This window comes from Heptranchias perlo, chromosome 17 (assembly GCF_035084215.1).
Source record: "Heptranchias perlo isolate sHepPer1 chromosome 17, sHepPer1.hap1, whole genome shotgun sequence".
NCBI lineage: Eukaryota > Metazoa > Chordata > Chondrichthyes > Hexanchiformes > Hexanchidae > Heptranchias > Heptranchias perlo.
The window spans coordinates 24218663-24242210 of NC_090341.1; the positions used below are offsets into that span (position 1 = coordinate 24218663).

The following is a 23548-nucleotide window of genomic DNA, read 5'->3' on the forward strand; positions in this document are numbered from 1 at the left end:
TCTTGTGGAACTGGTAATCCTGAGTCATAACTTGAAATATAGATAATGAATGGACTAAACTCTCCACGTGGCCTCCAAAGCTCCTTGGTATGCAGCTATGCAGAGTTAAGGATGTTCACAGCCACATTTACACAACATTCACAGCAAGACTCAAATTTAATAAAAGTAAAAATAAATTGGCAAAAGCTGCAGTCAAGTGCACCAGTTTTTCTCAAACCATTGTTGCTTTTCTTAACAATTTGGTTATTACTCTTTCTTACCCGTTACGCATTTCTCTCTCGTCTGATAATGCTTGAGACCTGCTTAGCACCCAGTGCTATATAAATTGGTCCTTAAGTGCCTTTTGTGCATTAGGATCATTAACATAAGCTTGAATTTGTATGCGCCTTTAACATAAAAGGTCCCAAGGCTCTTCATAGATAGTTGTTAGGAAATGGCATCGATGAGAATGAAGATTTTGGTGTAGAAATTCGTTCAGGCCCGTTTTCGGGCCTCAAATGAGTGCTGCGTACAGAACATGCACCCCACCTGGGAGGTTGGAGGCTGACCTGAAATTGGGCCTCGGACCTAATTAACATTATTTGGGCGACCTGAAACGCCTCCACAGGCAACACTCCTGCTCCTCCTGGCTCCACAGTAAAAGTTAAAAAAAACTTAGCGTTTTGGTGGCGGCTGCTTGCTAGGCCGCATTCATTCCTGGAGAATCTAAGTGGAGCTGGCCCGATGCCTGTTCAGGGTCCTAAAACAGTTGTTTAGCGCATGCAGGGCGCCTAAGAAGGGCCCAACGCCCATTTTAGGTGGCCGCTCTGGATGCCGTGAATAATAGCCCAACCCAATATTGGTTCAGATTTCTTTCAGGCATCCTTGGGGTGCAGTGTTTTCGTCCCTGAAATTGGCTCTCATTGCACCCGTTTTACACATCTGTAAAACGGGCAGAAGGTCCAATTTCTACCCCTTTGTATAATGTGTTCAGGATGGGCAAGCAGAAAAAGACAGGAGCAGCAGAGTTTTGGGCAAGTTGGATTTCATAGAGAAAGGAGGATGGGAGGCAAAGGGGATGTTGCAGAAGTTGAGTCTCAAAGTGATAAGGGCATTTATATAAGTGATGAAGGGCTAAGGTAGGCACAGAGGTGGGTAATGTTGCAGAGGTGTAATTAAGTGGTTCTTGTGATGGATCAGATGTGGGGTTTCAAGCTAATCTCAGAGTCAAACAGGATGCTACAGTCAGGTTCAGACGATGACAATGATCACGAAGGGAGATACAATTAGCGGCTAGAAAACAGTTTGAAGTGGGGCCTGAAGATGATAGCTTATTGATACTGAGCTGCAGAAAGTTCTGACTTCCACAAAACTTGATGTCAGTCAAGCAATCTTACAGCAGAGACTGTAGTAGAGATTGACAGAGCTGGATGTCATCAGTGGACGATGTTGCCTAAAAGCAAGAAAAGGAGGAGATTGAAGAGAGATCCAAGGGGAACTCTAAAGGTGATAGCGCAGGGGAAAGAAAACAAGTCATTGATTCAGGTGCGCTGGTTGTGTTCAATTAAGTAGGAATGGAACCAGGCAATATTACGCCCTTGACCCTGCGCGCTCTCACCACATCATGTGTTGGAACGCCCAACTATATTGTAGTAGTAAATTAAGCTTGCATTGTAGTATCTTTACACAACAACGGTACTGGTGCCGCTGCATTGGCATCACATTCTCGGCCCCATGATCTAATACATTTAACCACTTTTATTTTCTTTCCTTTTTGTTGTCTCCTATGCTTTATATCAGTCAAGTGCCTCTGTACCCCTCTGGCTGCAGGTTCTAGACTATATGATGGCTTACTGAAGGCATTTCTATTTTAGACTGTTGACACATCACATATTAAAGATGGTGGTAAAATCTTTTGTTTCAGAAGGAGGTCAGTGAGTTCTCTCTCCCTGAATATTTTTCAGCTGTTGCCCTTCTTTATTCCAAAGCAAAGATTCACAGATGTCAGGAGAATCTCATACCACAAATTCCAGTGAAACATGGAAAGCCAACTACTTAAAGAAATAGAAGTTTTATAAAAATAAAGTACAATTTTTAATGGGTTTATACAAAATAGAACAGATAGAAAATAAAACTAAAGGAAATCAATCAACAGAATCTAGCCTTCCAGTGGGTAAGATTTATGTTCTTTGGTCTATCCTAATGCGTTACTATGAAAGTAGGGTAAAGTTGTTAATCCCAAACAAGCTGCATGTTGCATGCACAGCTTCAGTTAACTTGTTAAATTTCTAAGTAATTCACTGGTGTCTCAGAGAACAACAACTTGCATTTATATAGCGCCTTTAATGTAGTTTAAAAAAAACCTTCCAAGGCACTTCACAGGAGTGTTATCAAACAAAATTTGACACCAAGCTACATAAGGAGATACTAGGACAGGCTTGGTCAAAGAGGTAGGTTTTAAGGAGCGTCTTAAAGGAGGAGAGAGGTAAAGAGGCGGAGAGGTTTAGGGAGGGAATTCCAGAGCTTAGGGCCAAGGTAGCTGAAGGCAAGGCTGCCAATCTGGAGCGATGAAAATTGGGGGTGCACAAGAGGCCAGAATTGGAGGAGCGTAAAATGAAAAAGAAAAAAGGAGAAAGAGAAAAAGAGCAAGAAATTCTTCTGAAATATTTAATGGTTCTTTAGTTGTATCTCAGGCCAGTCACCAACATCAACAGATAAGTGGGAAAGTTTAAAATCTGCCACTAGAGGCGCTCACACCAAGGAAATACTTTTCTGGGTGCAATACTATCAAAAAGCAATACATCAACACTGTTCTATAAATCTGAACATACAAGTCATTTACTAAATCAGTAATCCTCATTTAATTTGGAAAGCAAAGGATTATATGATCGGCACAAAACAATGATTCATTGTTCCTGAACTGGAAAATTTTTTTTTTTTTTTCGAGGATTTCATTTCCACATCGTTCACCTGAGGAAGGAGGTAGCCTCCGAAAGCTTGTGAATTTAAAATAAAATTGCTTATCTGTGTCCAGCAGTGTGCCTCAGGGATCGGTGCTGGGTCCGCTGTTATTTGTTATTTATATTAATGATTTGGATGAGAATTTAGGAGGCATGGTTAGTAAGTTTGCAGATGACACCAAGATTGGTGGCATTGTGGACAGTGAAGAAGGTCATCTAGGATTGCAACGGGATCTTGATAAATTGGGCCAGTGGGCCAATGAATGGCAGATGGAGTTTAATTTAGATAAATGTGAGGTGGTGCATTTTGGTAGATCGAATCGGGCCAGGACCTACTCCGTTAATGGTAGGGCGTTGGGGAGAGTTATAGAACAAAGAGATCTAGGAGTACAGGTTCATAGCTCCTTGAAAGTGGAGTCACAGGTGGATAGGGTGAAGAAGGCATTCGGCATGCTTGGTTTCATTGGTCAGAACATTGAATGCAGGAGTTGGGATGTCTTGTTGAAGTTGTACAGGGCATTGGTGAGGCCACACTTGGAGTACTGTGTACAGTTCTGGTCACCCTATTATAGAAAGGATGTTATTAAACTAGAAAGAGTGCAGAAAAGATTTACTAGGATGCTACCGGGACTTGATGGTTTGACTTATAGGGAGAGGTTAGACAGACTGGGACTTTTTTCCCTGGAGAGTAGGAGGTTAAGGGGTGATCTTATAGAAGTCTATAAAATAATGAGGGGCATAGATAAGGTAGATAGTCAAAATCTTTTCCCAAAGGTAGGGGAGTCTATAACGAGGGGGCATAGATTTAAGGTGAGAGGGGAGAGATACAAAAGGGTCCAGAGGGGCAATTTTTTCACTCAAAGGGTGGTGAGTGTCTGGAACGAGCTGCCAGAGGCAGTAGTAGAGGCGGGTACAATTTTGTCTTTTAAAAAGCATTTGGACAGTTACATGGGTAAGATGGGTATAGAGGGATATGGGCCAAGTGCAGGAAATTGGGACTAGCTTAGTGGTATAAACTGGGCGACATGGACATGTTGGGCCAAAGGGCCTGTTTCCATGTTGTAACTTCTATGATTCTATGATTCTATGGACTATAACTTGGTGTTGTAAAATTGTTTACAATTGGAAAAAATAAATATAGGGTCAATAATAGTGATATTAAGTAATTTCACTGGTACTAAGGTCTGCAATGACTTGACATCTATTTCCAGAATTACATAACCAAACACACAAGCAGTGACTGATAGTTTCAGGGATTTGTTCATTAGCTATGAACAGCCTTTCCTTTTAATTTTATCTTATATTTGACATCTTAGTAACTAAGGTAAAATGGGGGGAGACCCAGGAGTAGATTCTGTACAAAGTAACTTCAATTTTGTGGAGAAACTAGTGAAGCTGGGATTGTTCTCCTAGGAGCAGAAAAGGTTAAGAGGAGATTTAATAGGGGTGTTCAAAATTATGAGGGGTTTTGAAAGAGAAAATAAGGAGAAAATGTTTTTATCGGCAGGTGGGTTGATAACCATGGGACACAGATTTAAGATAATTGGCAAAAGAACCAGGGGGAAGATGAGGAGAATTTTTTTTTAAAACAGTGAGTTCTTATGATCTGGAATGCACTGCCTGAAAGGGTGGAGGGAGCAGATTCAATAGTCTAGACTTGATTATTCCAATGCTCTCCTGGCTGACCTCCCATCTTCCACTCTCCATAAACCTGAGCTCATCCAAAACTCTGCTGCCCGTATCCTAACTCACACCAAGTCCCGTTCACCCATCACCCCTGTGCTCACTGACCTACATTGGCTCCCGGTCTGGCAACAACTTGATTTTAAAATTCCCATCCTTGTTTTCAAATCCCTCCATGGCCTTGCCCCTCCCTATCTCTGTAACCTCCTCCAGCCCTATAATCCTCCGAGATCTCTGCGCTCTTCCAATTCTTGCCTCTTCCGCATCCCTGATTTTAATTGCTCTACCACTGCTGGCCGTGGCTTCAGCTGCCTAGGCCCTAAGCTCCGGAATTCCCTCTCTAAACCTTTCCGTCTCTCTACCTCTTCTCCTTAAAGACGCTCCTTAAAACTTACCTCTTTGGCCATGCTTTCGGTCACGTCCTAATATCTCTTTATGTGGCTCGGTATCAAATTTTGTTTGATGACGCTCCTGTGAAGCACCTTGGGATGTTTTACTACGTTAAAGGCACTAAATAAACATAAGTTGTTGTTGTAATTTTCAAAAGGGAATTGGATATATACTTGAAAAGGAAAAATTTACAGAGCTATGCAGAGAGGGTGGGGGGAACAGGACTAATTGAGTAGCTATATCAATGAGCTAGCACAGGCACAATGGGCCAAATAGCCTCCTTCTTTGCTGTAGGATTCCATACTCATTTATTTCATATATAAAAAAATTATCAAGATATTGTCAATTTTTTAAGAGAATATTCTGTACTTTGTGCAAACCTGCCATTTCAGATCTCCACCCCTCTCTTGAATTGCTCAGGTAATATAATTTATGGGGTGGGGAGAACAAGTCAGTTTGTGTCCCACAGTGGCTCCATCAATATTAATGAGACCTGATTTTTTAGGCCAGTCTAGAGACTGATTGAGAGTCATTCAAGCTGAGAAAAATCATAACTATCTATACACTCAACCAGTAGAATTCTTTCCAGAACCCCAGAAGAGATCCCAGGACAATCTAACGTACTATAAAAGCAAGGGTGACATTAGCTTGCAAACACCCAGTGATGTGGAGTGGGAGCGGATTCAAGGTTGAATCCCACTCCATCCAGCTCTCCCTAGCAGAGAGGAGGGAAACATTTAAAGGGAAGAGTCACTGCTGAGGTGTCCAGCCAGCGGTTGATGAAGAAGGGAATAAAATTACAGAGAAAAGAGGGAATTATTCAAAGATACCCAAATTAAAAAAAGTCAGAAAGACAAATCAATACAACTAGCTTCATTGATGGCTCTCGGTAAATGAGTAACCCAGTTTGGTACTGAGTCATACAGAACAGGAGGATCCCAGAATCTAAGCCTGGACTATGCTGAATTAACCACACTCAGCCGTGCCAGTGATGGCCATGATAAAATTGCCTCAATACTTCGAGATCAGGGAGGAGAGAAAAAGGAAACAAGCGGAATTTCTGCTCCTGATCACTATCCTGTGATCTAGCTGGAAAGAGTTTGGTTGTAACTACAGGTATGCATGGAATCAGATTTAGCTGTGATTCCCTCTCCCACCACCTCTATAGTTGATCAGCTTATGAAAACCCACTATCCATGCTCACGTATTAAGAATGACAATGTTGATGAGGTATTAGAGAAATAAAGGTGCCTGTGGAACTATAACCTACAGCTGTTCAGGAGAGTGCAGATCCAAATAAGTGTGAACAAGAGTAAAGCCTGATGACAGCAGGGGGGGGAAAAAGTGCATTTAGAATAAGGCTTTGAATTTAATGGGTTCAGGGAAGATCCCATGACCCAGGTGATTGCACAAGGTGCAACGTCCTTGGGGATACAGTGACCCTAAGTGATTTTTCCCTGTGAGATGACAGGGATGCAGATTTGTAGGTGGAGCCTGAGCAGAAAGAATGTACATTCCCATTTGATTTTCTCTATGAAACTATTGCAGCATTTACAATTTTTTTTTAAATGTGTATTTTAAATACATAAAAATACACATTGTTTTAGAAAAAAGCATGATGGAACTGAGAAAGCATACAAAGTAATGAGATCCTTAAATATAATACAATAAGCTTTGAAAACATACTAATATCCTCATCACTGACCCTAGTTCCAAACTATTTGGGATGGGAGAGTGGTGAGAGATTGAGGGTGTGGCGGAGGGAGGGTGGGGGGTGGGGGGGGGGTGGAGTAAGGGAAGCAGCTGCACAGGTGGTCTTGATATTGGAAACAAAGAAATCCATAAGCTCCTTGCATCTGGTATTTGAGATGAAGTTGGAGAAAGTGGGTAAAAAGGATTAAGGCAGCGGCTGGTCATGGAAAAAAGAAGCCAGGGATTGTCCTTGCCTTCTAGGATGATCCTAGAGTAATAGGCGGTTTTGGCTGAGGGGAATCAAGCACAGTAATGGTGGACATGGTCAAGCCAGATCTGCTGATTGATGACTAGGTGAGTTATGCTTGAATTTGTACTCCTTTGACTTGAGGAAGCAAAGTTGGGGACTATTTCAGCTGGAGGATCAGGGCTGAGAATCAAAAATTGAATTGCTGGGAGTAAAAGCTTCTAAGGCAAAGGAGAGGGCATGGTTAAGTGGGTTGAGAGTGGCAGAAGTGTCATGGCATGTTGAGGGCCAACGGTGAGGGAGTTAGTAATTTGTGGGGGAGTTTGGGGAAGAATTTGTTCCATGGGCAGATGGTGAGAAAAGTGGGATTGGAAAAAGGTAACGGGATGTGGGAGTAAGGAAACGACGACAACAACAACATCTTACTTTTCTATTCTAAGGGAGTTATGTAAATACAGCTCAAAATGTTTCACAAAGGAGAAAAGAATGCAAATGTCAAGTGTTGGTTAGGAGAGGTGGAAGAGATAGGTTTTGAGAAGGTATTTAATGGTGGGCAGAGAGGCAGAATGTTTTAAGGAGAGAGTTCAAGAGACCAGGGCCAAGACAGATGACAGCTTTCTACCGAGAATGGAGTGGAGATAGGGGCTAATTAATAGGGGGCCAGAATCAGAGGACTGGAGGGCATGGGACGGGCGAAAGAAGTGGCAGATGTAGGGTGTGACAAGAGCGTTGAGGGAATTATAGATGAGGATGAAAGAGATAGGTTTGGAGAGCAGGAAGGGGCTCAGCAAGAAACTGCAGAGTAATAGGAGTCAGGGTTATGATGAGCGAGGGTGGAAGGGGAGGAGGGGGAGGTGAAACTATGGCAGTTGTATGGATGGTCTGAATTTCTGAAACAAGAAAATCAATGAGCTCTTCGCACAAGGTGTTAGTGGGGAGTGCAGGAGGAGCAGGGAAAGGGGGATTGTCATAGAGAAAAGTAGTTGTTGAGTGTCCTTACCCGCCAGGATGATCCTGGAGTAGTAGGAGGATTTGATTGTGAAGAAGGAACTACATTAGTACGTGACAGATTTGGTAATGGGCGACAAGACTAGTCGAGCACTGATGCATTCAAGTCTGTAGCCTCAGACTTGAGAGCCGAGGTGGGAGCTGTACCGGGGGGAGCGGGTCATGGAAGTGGGAGACAATGCCCCGATATTACCAGGGAAGCGGGATGGCAGCTGGGGGGGGGGGGGGGGGGGGGCGACTGGGTAACCCGCCCAGTGAAATCGGTCCGTTCCCCACGCGATCGCGGGTACATTGATGACACCGTGGCTTCTGGGTTTCCCATCGTCAACCTGCGCAGCGGGCGGACTGCGCACCCACATCGCAAGCTGTCAACTGGAGGGGCCCTATTTAAAGGGGCAGTCCTCCAATGCTGCTCCTGCAGCAAACAACCAAAAGTACAGCATGGAGCAGACCAGGGGAAAGGCTGCTCCCAGATTTAACTCCAGGTCCTACTGGATGGGGTGAGGAGGAGGGAGATATTCTACCCAGCGGAGGGGAGGAAGTGGCCTATCTCTGCCACCAAGAATGCCTGGCTCGAGGTGGCAGAGGTGGTCACCAGCAGCAGCAACGTCTCCCGCACCTGGATCCAGTGCAGGAAGCGCTTCAATGACCTAACTAGGTCAGCCAAAGTGAGTACCACTTACTCATTCACCTACACTCCGTCTTCCACATCACTGCCACCACCCCATAACTCCTTCTGCACTGCCAACATTACTCTATCACATCTCCTCACACCCACTCAAACCTCATCCTCAATTTACCTGCACTTACTCACCTCCCCAGTACTCATCCCACCACTACCACTCAACCCAATCCTCATACAATGTCATGGCTCTGTCTCATACTCACCCTCTGATGCATCTCTTTCACGGTCAGCCTCACCCAAACCAATGCATTCAGCGGTTAGCCACATCACCATCCCTCACTCACGCCTCTCTACTTTCTCCCTTATAGAAGAGAGCCCAGAATGCAGGGAGAGGGCGAAGACCGGAGGGGGGCTGCCACATCAGGTCGTCCTCACTGACGCGGAGCAGGAGGCTCTGGAACTAAGCCGCACCCTCAAGTGCCTGTCCGTTGGAGACACCGAGACTGCCACCCGACAAACAGCTGGTGACAGAACTTTAACATTCAGCACTCACAATAGCAAATTATGTTAACATGCCTTGCCATCTTCACCACCTCAACATCTGTCATCAAGCTTAATATTGCTTTCTGTTCTCTTACAGGGCCTACAGCGACCGCCGTGACGGCGGAGGGCGATTCCTCAGACGACCTGCTGGTCTCTGAGGGGACACCGTCACATCTGAGCGAGCCATCCACCAGCACAGATACACACACCTCGGTGGGTCCCCGTCCTCAGTTAGTTGGGGTCGCACATGGTGAGTCACCACACACGAGCACGAGCAGACACTGGTGGCAGGGGCAGCTGTGGAGAGTCCGCGTCGTGGAAGCACTCTTCTCAAGGCTCTACTCAGCTGGACACAGATGCTGAACCCTGGGGGCCATCCTTTAAAAGAAGAATGATTGAGGGGCAGCAGCACATTTGCGAGGTGCTGGAACAGGTGCCATGCGCACTCTCCACAATCGCGCAGAGGGTGGAGGAGTCCAACTCCTGCATGAGTGGAATGGTGGCACAGTATCTCAGAGATTCGCTCCTGTACCTATCACAGGGACGTAAGGGCATCTCTGAGATAGTGTCACGGATAAATGCGGGAATGTCTGCGATGGAGGGAAGGCTAGCCTCCATCGAGCTTCAAGCACGGCTCACCAGTGAGTCCATTGAGGCTCTAACAACTGCCCTACGAACTCAGGGTGAGCAACTTTCTGCCGCCTTAAACAGGCAGGCAGATACACTAGCACTGGCCTTACAAGGCTTCACACATGTCCTCCAAACTGTCGTCCAGCAGGGTGGTAGCAGTGATGTGGGCCTGGCCCAAGAGAGGGATGATGGTGAAAGGGGACATGGAAGTGGGGACACCACTCAAAGCGCTCCCACTCTCAACCTGTACCCGCAATGCTGCCTCCTCTCCAGGTGGTCGAGTCTGCCCCTGCACAGGTGCAGGTGGAGCAGTCTTTGGAGGGGCCATCATGGGCACCGAAACACAGAGGGCGTAGGCCCAAAGCATCTTATCGGTCAGGGCATGAACAAGAGCAACCTGTCACTACCTCTGCTGCAGCCACAGGGGAAGCACCACGTAGGAGGACTTGTAAGCGTACGGCAAAGGTTTTGTGAGCACAAAGGGGATGCACAAGGGTGTTTGACGGTTTGTCATTTTTTAATTTATATTTGATTTTTGTTAATGGCACATTAAATATTATTATTGTCACCACTACTGCCATGTCTTGGCCATTCTTGACTGGCTTGTGTAATAAGTCCCTTTCATGAGGTTCACCATGAACACCCACACTTGATACCACCCATTGGGTCACCCGACAGTGGGTGCATGTGTAGTTGCACGACTATTTTGTGCAGGTGCCTGTGGCGCAGCATTGTGTTGTGCAGCTCCACGTGGCGGAGGTGGACGGCGTGCCTGGCGAGGCTGGTGATGTTGCTCGTCCTCGGATGAAGTGACGAATGCAGCTATGGCGCCCCCCCCATCCGGACGGTGTGAGTTTGAGGGAATCCGCAAAGTAAGTAAATGTGTTTGCACAGCAGAGTTTGGGGTATAAATTAATCATTTGAGTGGAAAGACAAAGGTTTTGCAGCCAAAACTTTGTTTGAAGTGACAGAGTGCCCTGCTGCAATAAATGAGGTATTCCCCCCAACTGTTAAATAATCCTTTGCATCTCCCACTGGCTGCTGGCTGAAACATGTCTGCTCTAAAAGGGAGTGTTTCCCACAGCACAGGAAACACGCTGAGCATCCTTCAAAATTGCACCCCTGCCAAAATCTCCACTCGTTGAGGTCTGTCAAGTACCTCAACTACCTAGATAACAATGTAAATTATCATCCCGCTGGCTTTAATTGCCGGTGGGAGTCCAGCGTGCACCCGAATGCTTCATTGGGGAACCCAGAAGTCAGCGGGTTGGAGCCGGGCTCCGAACCCGCTCTGGGATTCCGCCATTTTAGAAGTGCTCCCGCCCCCAACGCACCCGCTCGGCCATCCGAAATTCGGTCCCTATGAGTCACTTTTTTGTTTCTCGTGTGGAAGGAGGTGGGTGACATGATGCAGTGTGGCAGAGAAAAAAGCCACCAATGGCGAAAGGCTGCATTTGGGGTAGGGGTTGTGGGAAAAACGTGGCCCTGAGTAACCCCCTTCCCATCCCAATCTCTCATGCTTTCCCCATTCCTTTGTGTCCCCTATCACTTCAAATTCCCACCACCAATTCCCCTTGCTATCACAGCCTCACTCTCATCACCACCTCTATCTCATCCCCTCTAAACTACACAGAACTATTTTATCCTCCCCTATCCCTTGCTCCACTGTCTTTAAGCTCACCCTCCAGATACACTACAGGCTCTCCTAAGGTCAGGTGATGAGAGGTCAGAGGCTCCCAACCTCAGCGAGTATCCCTCCTCTCCTCCCTTCTTAGTTCCCTTTCCTACCTGTTATGAGGCTTTATTTGCTGTCAAAATTTAGCTCTTTTTTTAAATAAAGGAATCAAACTAGAATGAGGAAAGGTACTGCCTGTCTACCTTTCTCTCTATTTGGTCTCTCTGACTCTGGCTCTCTCTCTCTCCCTGTGTCTCATAGGTGTTAGAATTAGAACCTGTCTCTCACAGGAGCCAGCAATTTGTGTTGGCTTTTTCTAACTGACAAAATACAAGTGAAGTAATTAGCCGGCTAAAAAATTAAACTGGTGTTTTTTTTAAAAATTGGAGTAACATTGCATGACAAAAGACACATTCTTTCTTCCCTTTACCTCTTTCTCTCTGACCCCACTCTCTCTCTCTCTCTCAGGGTTGACAATTCTGATTGAACGTATTCCTGGAGGTTTCGTCACATGACCTTACTCCTCCAATCAATCCACCCCCGCAATTGGTTGCACGACACGTCGATCCTCACATCGCACTGCCCTCGCCCGCTAACTGGAAAGCAAACGGACTCACTGCCTGATTGGCAGTCAAGGATCATCCATTCAAACAGCATTTTGCTTCCATCTCAAATGTTTTTATAACTAATAAACAAAAGTGTTCAAAGAAAATGAAAAAAAACAGAATTTTTTAATGCCCCTATGAGTTTTCTCCAGGGTTGCTCGCATTAATGTCCAGGAGATCAATCTTTAATTCCTGGAGACTCCAGGACATTCCTAAAGGATTTGCTGGCCTATTTTCTCCTTGACCACTGTCTCTATTTCTAAAGTTTATAGAAAACAAAACAAAGCTACAATAAGTGTGTAATCAGAAATCATTTTTTATCTCTAATATACACACACACTCCCTATATTTTTCTTTAAATGAGTTTTACCTCAGTAAAGCTTTTGAAATTTGTTCTTTTAGCTTTCCTTCAAAAAATTTTGAAAAACTAAGCAAAAACTGCTAGAAGCCGAAGAAAAAAATATTCCTCAGTATAGTTGCCTGAAGGCTACCGATGCATCCTGGGAAATGAGGTATGCTGCACATGCCCAGACTGCACAATCTAAATTCAGCTCACAACATCACAGCTTTGGACAAAAATACCAATTCCATGCCCAGACTTTTGGGAGAGCTTTCAATTAAAACTTTGAAGACGACATTAAAAGACACAAAAGAGAATCCAATGAATAAATTTAATCACATTATTGTGAGTCAATTTTTGTCTGGCAGCTCTTGGAATCTGCCATACAGCACTTAATTTGGTACATTCCTTCAAGTGTAGGTACTTTTATATATGCAAAACAATGATTAGAACAACATTCAGTAACACCAAGTAAATGCAATGCTACATTACCTTTTTCGTTAGTCCACCTTGAACATATTCAACTCCAATGGCTTTGGTGCCATCAAACAAAATTCTAGTTACAAGTGTTTTCTCTTCTGCTGATAAGTTGGTGTGTAACAAACCAGGGTGCAAATACGCACTAGCTGCACTCCACCTTTGTCCTGAAATACAGGAACATTTTGATTGAAAGTAATAAAACAACTATTTATGCTGAATAGGTTATTGCAATTTGTAATAACAAAACAAGATATAAAATAACATGCATTGCAAACTTTGATTACAAAGTAGAGGCCACCTGCCACTAATTGAGCAACCCCTCAAATGAAATATGTCCCTACAGTAGGTTTTGTTTAGAGTCTTTAAAATAGATTTTGTATACAACTTACAACATAGGCAATTATTTTAGAATCACATACGGCATATGATTTTATATATTTCTACTTACACTGACATTGTACTCACACAGTGCCTGTGGCATACTTTGGTTTACATTTGTATGTCTTACACCAAGGTTTTTACACCATAGTTGTTTTAGGGTCTACATGCAGTCCTTGAAGCCCAGATAACTCAGGTCTATTTGTGCTTATATCTTTTAATTGTTGGTTTGCTATTTGAATTTCAAAAATATAGAGGCTTAGAAAAGGTATTTTGAGCACTGCTGCGCTATTGGTGGATAGATCCAAAATCAGAACACCAAGATGTGTTAGCATCAGCAATTTGAGATGTATGCAAATTAATGAGAACATGGATTTAAACTTCATATGTAGCCCTTGACGTTCCATAACACGCACATAATGACAAAAGCATGGACAACTCTTCTGCAGCAGTAGCATTATCTGTATTTTCAAAATTGCATATGCAGATACCAAAGTTTGCAGTTTTTGGCCATCACTGGATAGATTGGCCATCAAAGACTACAGTGAGAGCAGACATTAAACTCCTTGTCTAAAGAAAAAAATTGAAATGTTAAAGTCTGATTCTGGTATTTTCAACTTTGCACAGTGCCATTACTACCACAAATTTACAAAATACTGACGTTTCAGATTTCTTTTGATTTGATTTTAAAAATAAACATATTACTTTTGCAATCCTCCCCCCTCCTCATTTTCTTTCCAAGGTAGCCCTCTACATGCACATACTGTCTTTCCTCATTCATGATTATAGGTCAATCAATTGTGAGAATCTCTTCACAGCACAGTTTATGCCACTCCTTGATCAATCCGCCAAGAGACAGGTTTGAGCAACATAGGAAGAGCTCTTCCTCAGCAATATTCTATGCACTGGCCAAGGGTGGCAACAATCACAACTGCAAGAGAAGCCCAAATAGCAAATGAGACTGCAACTCAATTAACATCTCTGAGTACTCGAGACTCAACACCCTGCAGATACTGGATAGACCATCTTTTGTAGCTTTAAAGAAAAAAGCACAACAGTTAAGTGAGCATGCAACCAAAGTTGTGGCCTAAATCACCAAAGTGAAAAACATCCATGACAATTCTGGAAAAAGAAAACTGTGTTTTGAATGAGTTACTAGAGCCAATCCATAACAATGAGTTACTAGAGCCAATCCATAACAAATTTAAATAAGGAGGCCATTTTCATTCTTTTTTGTGCCTTTCCTCCTCTGTGAAATGGAGCAAAAGATAACAAAATATGCAAACAATTCAGTAATGTCCAAAACACAACATTTTATATATATGTATATATATATATAAAATGTTGTGTTTTGGACATTACTGAATTGTTATATATATATATATATATATATATATATAATGTATGTATGTACGTGAGTACACACATTTTATATATATATATATATATATATATAGATAGATAGATAGATAGATAGATAGATAAAGATAGATGAGGGCAGAATCAGTCCATATATTTCCACATTTCAGGAAATTGCTCCTGTATAAGAATTGATACTGGATCTCTCAATTTTACATCGTGAGAAATCAACCATACTTTTGTCCCAGGATTCTCCTACTATCTAGAAATAATGTTTTAGACAAACATTTCTTCCAATTTTCTCCTTTCCACATTTTGCTCAAGTGGCTACTGTGTGTGTGAACTCAAGGCAGTGAACGATGGCAAGTTATTTGACTTCACAGCCAAGTCCAAATCCTGTCCTCACCTGACATCCACACACAGGTACTTTCTAACAGGGGTTTCTGAGTAGAGATTAAAATGGGAACCTTGTACAGCAGTGGGAATGCTAACTCACTGCAGGTCAGCGATTGAACCTGTGACCTTTTTGGTTTGTATGACTCAATGCCACAATTCAAGAAAATCAATTGCATTTTGATTCAGATGTCTCACTGTGATGTCATGACATTAAAACTGAATTTCCCTTGCTATTCTGCAAGTGTCCATAGAAATAGAGGTAGTAAAAGAGTTATAGAGAAGTGTAAAACATTAAACAGAAACCCCTGTCTGCCTTTCAGGTGGAAACAAATGATCCCATGACGCTTTTTCAAAGTCCTGGCCAACAGTTGTCCTTCAATCAACACTGTTAAAACAGATTAATTGATCATTCGCCTCACTACTGTCAGTGGGACTTTGCTATGCACAAATAAGCTGCTGTGTTTGCTTACGCAACAGTAACTACACTTCATAAGTAATTAATTGGCTATGAAATGCTTTGGGACATCCTGAGGTCAATAAAAGCATCATATAAATACAAGTTCTTTCTTTCTCAGTTCAATAATTTTAGGGAAAAAGTAACGCAAGTATAGAACAGTGATATAACCGGGGATAAAGCTCTAGCGGGCTACTCATCTGTGTTTAATGCTGCAAGCAAAATTCCTATCCTTCCCAAAAAAAGTGTTTAATGATGAACTCATGCAGATTGCCACTCCTGCACAGTCGAATCAAAAAGTTATTAATTTATTTCAGGACACACCTGGTTAATGAGTTTAAGGAAGCAGATTTTAGTGATTTTAGTAAGTTTAAGGAACCAGAGCATCACCACAGCATTGAAGGAAGTGAATATTACAAGAGTTTTCTGACCAAGAACACTGATATAGCAACCACTGGTAATTATATCACAAAGGAGGAGGAGGAAGAGGAAAGGACAGTTGAGGAGCACAAAGCGCATAGATTACACAGAACTTGCAGCAGTGCTGCTCCTAGCAATGGGTCTACAGCAAAAGAGTCAGCGACCTGGACGTAGCAGAGAAGCAATGCACAAGCAAATTCAGGTCCGCAGGAGGGCCATGACTGAGACGTACTACCTGGTAAACAAAGACCTGTAGGGATAGTCAGCCATATGCAATGTATTATCAATTCCACCTTAATGCAAAACGCTTTTAACCATTTTTTGGCATGTGAGGAGCACTATAAAAAGTAATTTATTTCGGGATAATCTCCGCTCCCCACTGTGTTTCCATTACAACAGCAGTCAGAGCTTGTCTGTAAAATGGGCTTTTAGAAATTGGTTTGCAGAAGTACTGCTCAAAGCTGCATTAACACTGGTTAAGTGGCTTGTAAGTTGCTTGATCACAAATAGAGGTATGTAGTAATTGGCTTTTTTATTTGTTTCAACCAACAGAATCATGTGTTTCAGCTGCACATTCCCACAGTTTCACTTAAAAATAGCCATTTCTCCAAATTCTCAAACAGAGAAAAATATATTGCACAATAATCATCAACTGCCATTACCTTTGTAAATTGTCATATCCATCCAACCAACTCCCTCTTGCTGGTATCCATTCATGTCATCAGTAAATGGGTAGCCAGCTTGTTGCCCAGCCTCAAGAAAAGTAACATGAAGAGGATGTTTTGTCTTTCCACGTGACACATGTAATGGTCCATTTCCCCCTCTATATGTGTCAGCTCCCAGTTCATGACACTGTGCTTTCCTAAAATAAGGCAAGCAGTGTTCATAATCCCAACCAGTAGCACCTTGTTTCTCCCAACGATTATAATCCTCTGCATGCCCACGGATATATACCATTGCATTCAAAGAGGAGGATCCTCCCCAAACACGACCTCTAGGCCAGTACATTACACGGTTATTCATGTGTTTTTGAGCTGTAGTATGATAATACCAGTTATACTTATCATCGCAGAGATTGTATATCAAGGCAGCCGGCATATGAATTTTCCACATTAGTCGTTTGCTACCTAATAGTGTATCTTTAGGCCCTGCTTCTAAAAGCAGCACTGAATCACTGGGATCTTCAGAAAGACGGTTTGCCAAGACGCATCCTGCAGAACCAGCTCCCACTATCACATAGTCATATGCTGGTGTCTTTGCAGCACAGGTTTTAGCCGATGTACTTAAGTTCTGGTGCTGTCGGGACCTAGCAAACAAACTGCTCAACACATTAACTTTTGTTAACCCAATCAATCTATGCATGCTTCTTGCTGTGAGTACAGTGTGCATTAAAACTGCCCTGGAGGTGTAGAACATCTTTTCTGTCCTGCTTTATGTTAGCTTGATGTGCTGGTCTCGGAGAAAATAATATTTCTGGTTGCTGGTACAAAGTACAGTGATAAGTACTGTAATTTGTAGCATTCAGTGCCGTAGCTCCTGACGATCTATGGAGAAATGAAGACAGGTATTCCTTTAAGATTCACTGCACATACAAAACACTTAATATAAAACACAAAGCAACTAAAATCAGGGATCAAGTTATTAAAAGAAGCATATACAATATATATGATTAATCATTAAACAAAGGCAACTGTATTTTCAAAATCAGCAAAGAATTTGTTAAGTATTTAAAACAACTGAATCTGAAAACAGTTCAAACCAAAGAAAGATTTTATAGAAGCAGGGACAGCAGCTGCAGTCAATATATCCAATGCAAAAGAAAAACAAACTTTAAAGTTGAACAAATTGGAAGCCAAACTGCTACCTGAACTAAGCAGCAGTCACTTTCATGACACACCCAGTTAATTTCGGGTGGCAATGCTCATTGTGAGATTTATACCAGTAAGCAAAGGTCACTGTGTTAATAATACATGCTAGGTACTCATTACCCCAGTTAGAAATTTCATTTTACAGCAGAGAAACCCAATGCTAAATATGTACGTTTGTGCACAAGGTTTATCTTCCTACACTTATCAGATGAATTACAATAATCACAGTAGCAAATAACTGGCTTTCCACAATATTCACATGTCAGAACTTCAGTAAATCATTAATTTTCAACTGCACAATTTATTTTGAATTACAATAAACTTTTTAAGTTTGTTTCCCTCTTTATTCAGTCACATCCACAAACTAATCTTCATAACTTAGACAAGTGCCAGAGTGCTAAGAAACTATACAGGATGGGACATTATTTCAATAAGTCTTCGAGGGAGGATATTTTTCACATGTTCCAAACTGTAGATGAATATCAAACAGAAAATTTATATCCTTGCTAAAATTTTCTCTGAAGATCTGCTTTTAAAGACTAATTCATATATGGTAATACTATATCTATCATGCAATTGTAGAAACACTTCTACTATTTAAAAAAGTTTTTTTTTTAAAAAGGCTCTACCTGCTCTATAAAGGTGCTATGTTTTAAAAACATGCAGTACAGTTGGCAAAACAAAGTAATACACATCAGACTATGCCCCATGATGTAGAGCTACTTAGAAGTATGAAGGTCACAAATTTGTATCTTTGCAGCAATATTGTGCTATTAACTTTCACACCAATCACTGTCGTTGTGCAAGTGTTCACTGCAGCAACAATTCATTTGTTATAATTCATTAAAATTGTGTGACTTAGCGTGCATTTACACTACAGGTTTAGCATCAGTACAAAGCAGTTTTGGCCTCACACCATTGCTAAACTTCTGTAATATAAATTGGGTGTTAAGCTTCAAATGGACCCTGGAGCGAAGCAAGACTCCGTCCTTCAGGATTCATGCTGCATTTGCACTATAAGTGCAATGGCAATGTGAACTGTTGTAGTGTAAACACACTCTAAATGCCATAAAGCTTGAAAACATTTTAACAGTAACTATTATATATATGATTTACACAGATTGCCATACAGATGTAAAATTTGATATACTCTATAAAGTAGACATACAAACTAGCTTACACCATTCTACAATTATCTGAGTCAAATGAACTGTACAATTTTTTTTTAAATCAGAAAAAAAGAGATGAGCAAAAACCCAATGTCAGGGTCTATTTAGGATACAAGTTACAAACCCACGTTTCAACACTATCAATTCCAAAAAAGTAGAGATTTTGTAACTTTAGCTACATATATAGATCAATTTGGTGCACATTAAAGATTTTTATTTTTAATTTAAATTTGACTTTGTTGTCAGGTTCTCTGGATATTGGTCAAATTCCTTGCAACGTCCCTTTTGCTATCAAAGCCCAGTTTGAAATCAAGGATTTAGATTCCCCTTCCTCTTTAGAGTGATACTGCAACAAAAATGATCAAACATCAACTTTTAAAATTTTATATATAGCTGTGAATATTTGTGTCCATTAATGCACAGGATATAAATGCTGAAAAATGGGACATCCTTTCAATTTTTGTCCCCCATTCTGAGGACCAAACAATCCCAGATCTGACATTGCACATACTGATAGTGATTTTCCAGAATGTGCATTGTCCCCTTCTTTGGTTTTTACAAATTGGATAAGGTATTAATATATACAAGAAATGCTTTTAGTTTGATCATTCAGGTGATTGCAGAACCACATTCATGTCATCAGCTGCTCAGCCAGAAATTACCTCTGATGCAGGAAGCAAGTCATACACCTCTTCTGTCAGGATCAGTTGAGTATATGTAATAGAACAGCTCTCTGTGGCTTTATTTTAGCTACTTTAATCTGAGTTTTCCTTTTCTCACTATTAGAATATTTGTAACATTCCGGCTCTTGCTTCTGTATTGGCATAGAGAAGCTGGCAATTTGTGTTTTGCCAATCACATCATTGTTCTTTAGCCTCTAGTGCTTATCCACATCAAAAGCTTTCTATCTCTGCCACAAGGAATTCCACATTCTTAATTGCTTTCCCTCTCAATTGCTATGTTTGTAGTTTTGCCTGCAGACTACATTTATAATCACAGGTGCACTTTAGTGATATGTCAAAAATTTGAAATTTGTGCTGTTTTATTTTAATGCATATATAAAAAAACACGACTCTTTAGGCCAAACTAGGGTCGAAAAAGATTATTTGTTTATATCGAAGAGGGATGGTTGGTCTTCTATCTCAAAGCTGAAGAAATAGCTGTTCTTAAAGTGAGATACCTACTTAGTCATGTGTTTTGAATGGGACAATAGCTCTGAGCTGGGGTTTCAATCATAGCAACAGTCAAGACTGATCTCTTTTTTTATTCGTTCACGGGATGTGGGCGTCGCTGGCGAGGCCAGCATTTTATTGCCCATCCCTAATTGCCCTCGAGAAGGTGGTGGTGAGCCGCCTTCTTGAACCGCTGCAGTCCGTGTGGTGACGGTTCTCCCACAGTGCTGTTAGGAAGGGAGTTCCAGGATTTTGACCCAGCGACAATGAAGGAACGGCGATATATTTCCAAGTCGGGATGGTGTGTGACTTGGAGGGGAACGTGCAGGTGGTGTTGTTCCCATGCGCCTGCTGCTCTTGTCCTTCTAGGTGGTAGAGGTCGCGGGTTTGGGAGGTGCTGTCGAAGAAGCCTTGGCGAGTTGCTGCAGTGCATCCTGTGGATGGTGCACACTGCAGCCACAGTGCGCCGGTGGTGAAGGGAGTGAATGTTTAGGGTGATGGATGGGGTGCCAATCAAGCGGGCTGCTTTATCTTGGATGGTGTCGAGCTTCTTAAGTGTTGTTGGAGCTGCACTCATCCAGGCAAGTGGAGAGTATTCCATCACACTCCTGACTTGTGCCTTGTAGATGGTGGAAAGGCTTTGGGGAGTCAGGAGATGAGTCACTCGCCGCAGAATACCCAGCCTCTGACCTGCTCTCGTAGCCACAGTATTTATATGGCTGGTCCAGTGCAGTTTCTGGTCAATGGTGACCCCCAGGATGTTGATGGTGGGGGATTCGGCGATGGTAATGCCGTTGAATGTCAAGGGGAGGTGGTTAGACTCTCTCTTGTTGGAGATGGTCATTGCCTGGCACTTATCTAGCGCGAATGTTACTTGCCACTTATGAGCCCAAGCCTGGATGTTGTCCAGGTCTTGCTGCATGCGGGCTCGGACTGCTTCATTATCTGAGGGGTTGCGAATGGAACTGAACACTGTGCAGTCATCAGCGAACATCCCCATTTCTGACCTTATGATGGAGGGAAGGTCATTGATGGTTGGGCCTAGGACACTGCCCTGAGGAACTCCTGCAGCAATGCCCTGGGGCTGAGATGATTGGCCTTCAACAACCACTACTATCTTCCTTTGTGCTAGGTATGACTCCAGCCACTGGAGAGTTTTCCCCCTGATTCCCATTGACTTCAATTTTACTAGGGCTCCTTGGTGCCACACTCGGTCAAATGCTGCCTTGATGTCAAGGGCAGTCACTCTCACCTCACCTCTGGAATTCAGCTCTTTTGTCCATGTTTGGACCAAGGCTGTAATGAGGTCTGGAGCCGAGTGGTCCTGGCGGAACCCAAACTGAGCATCGTTGAGCAGGTTATTGGTGAGTAAGTGCCGCTTGATAGCACTGTCGACGACACCTTCCATCACTTTGCTGATGATTGAGAGGAGACTGATGGGGCGGTAATTGGCCGGATTGGATTTGTCCTGCTTTTTGTGGACAGGACATACCTGGGCAATTTTCCACATTGTCGGATAGATGCCAGTGTTGTAGCTGTACTGGAACAGCTTGGCTAGAGGCGCAGCTAGTTCTGGAGCACAAGTCTTCAGCACTACAGCTGGGATGTTGTCGGGGCCCATAGCCTTTGCTGTATCCAGTGCACTCAGCCGTTTCTTGATATCACGTGGAGTGAATCGAATTGGCCGAAGACTGGCTTCCGTGATGGTGGGGATATCGGGAGGAGGCTGAGATGGATTATCCACTTGGCACTTCTGGCTGAAGATGGTTGCAAACGCTTCAGCCTCGTCTTTTGCACTCACGTGCTGGACTCCGCCATCATTGAGAATGGGGATGTTTGCAGAGCCTCCTCCTCCCGTTAGTTGTTTAATTGCCCACCACCATTCACGACTGGATGCGGCAGGACTGCAGAGCTTTGATCTGATCCGTTGGTTGTGGAATCGCTTAGCTCTGTCTATAGCATGTTGCTTCCGCTGTTTAGCATGCATGTAGTCCTGAGTTGTAGCTTCACCAGGTTGGTACCTCATTTTTAGGTACGCTTGGTGCTGCTCCTGGCATGCTCTTCTACACTCCTCATTGAACCAGGGTTGATCCCCTGGCTTGTTGGTAATGGTAGAGTGAGGAATATGCCGGGCCATGAGGTTACAGATTGTGCTGGAATACAATTCTGCTGCTGCTGATGGCCCACAGCGCCTCATGGATGCCCAATTTTGAGCTGTTAGATCCGTTCTGAATCTATCCCATTTAGCACGGTGGTAGTGCCACACAACACGTTGGATGGTGTCCTCAATGCGAAGACGGGACTTCATCTCCACGAGGATTGTGCGGTGGTCACTCCTACCAATACTGTCATGGACAGATGCATTTGCGACAGGTAGATTGGTGAGGACGAGGTCAAGTAAGTTTTTCCCTCATGTTGGTTCGCTCACCACCTGCCGCAGGCCCAGTCTGGCAGCTATGTCCTTCAGGACTCGGCCAGCTCGGTCAGTAGTGGTGCTACTGAGCCACTCTTGGTGATGGACATTGAAGTCCCCCACCCAGAGTACATTTTGTGCCCTTGCTACCCTCAGTGCTTCCTCCAAGTGGTGCTCAACATGGAGGAGGACTGATTCATCAGCTGAGGGAGGACGGTAGGTGGTAATCAGCAGGAGGTTTCCTTGCCCATGTTGACCTGATGCCATGAGATTTCATGGGGTCCAGAGTCAATGTTGAGGACTCCCAGGGCCATTCCCTCCTGACTGTATATCTTGTGGCTCAGCTTCCTTGTATTAAGAGAACATGTGGTAGTTCAGCAGTGTCAACCCATGTTTCCTGTAACAGCTTTGTGCAACAGTTTTCTGTCTGAAGTTCTGTTTATAAGAGGTCTACTATGATTTGATATCAGACAGGACTATGATTCCATATTGTTTCACACAACAATGGATGGCTGCTAAACATGACAGGTGCATGTGTTGAGCTCTGATTACACAAAAAATACCACATGTTGCATCAGATACAGGCAATATTGTTATGGGATGTCTATGTTTCTACAACAACGAAATTGTTTTTGACAACAAATAATTTCCCTCCTTCAAAGGAATTAAGAGGGATAAAAGTCAAAGTCTTATTGGGTTCATCAGTGATTACTGGAGTGTTTAGACTAAAGAGTTCCATGGATATTCAGATTTAATGTTTCAAGGCTGTTTACATTGTCAACAATTGAAAGAAGGAGCCGAGAGAGCAGTGAGCTCTAACATATACATTGTGAAATATTTATTTTAAAATACTGCTTGTAATTTCTAGTATATACCTAATGTCTTTGCTTTTGCACTTTAAGTGTAATATATTTGATTCATTGCCATAGCGTGTCATGTTTGCATTTGCCTGCGAGAAAGGAGGGGGCGGGAGGAAATAAGAGACAGGGAAAAGCAGCGGAGAGACATGATTTTAATGAAAGGAAATTCGAGCGTTGTGTATTACTTGCACCTATAAATCAA

The 23548-nt window shown here is 42.9% G+C and overlaps 1 protein-coding gene across 2 annotated transcripts in view; it reads right to left on the reverse strand.

The window, feature by feature from the left end:
• Positions 1-23548, reverse strand: part of chdh (choline dehydrogenase) — an 83038-nt gene that overhangs the window by 41421 nt on the left and 18069 nt on the right. The window contains exons 1-3 of one of the 2 annotated variants that reach the window (XM_067998739.1): positions 17729-17771; positions 16527-17408; positions 12870-13021 (exon numbers count right to left, since the gene is read on the reverse strand). In XM_067998739.1, the coding sequence (XP_067854840.1) occupies positions 12870-13021; positions 16527-17280 (906 nt within the window). In that variant the 5' untranslated portion in view covers positions 17281-17408; positions 17729-17771. Of the gene's footprint in view, positions 1-12869; positions 13022-16526; positions 17409-17728; positions 17772-23548 lie in introns of those variants that run through there. The other variant, XM_067998738.1, reaches the window with a different exon arrangement.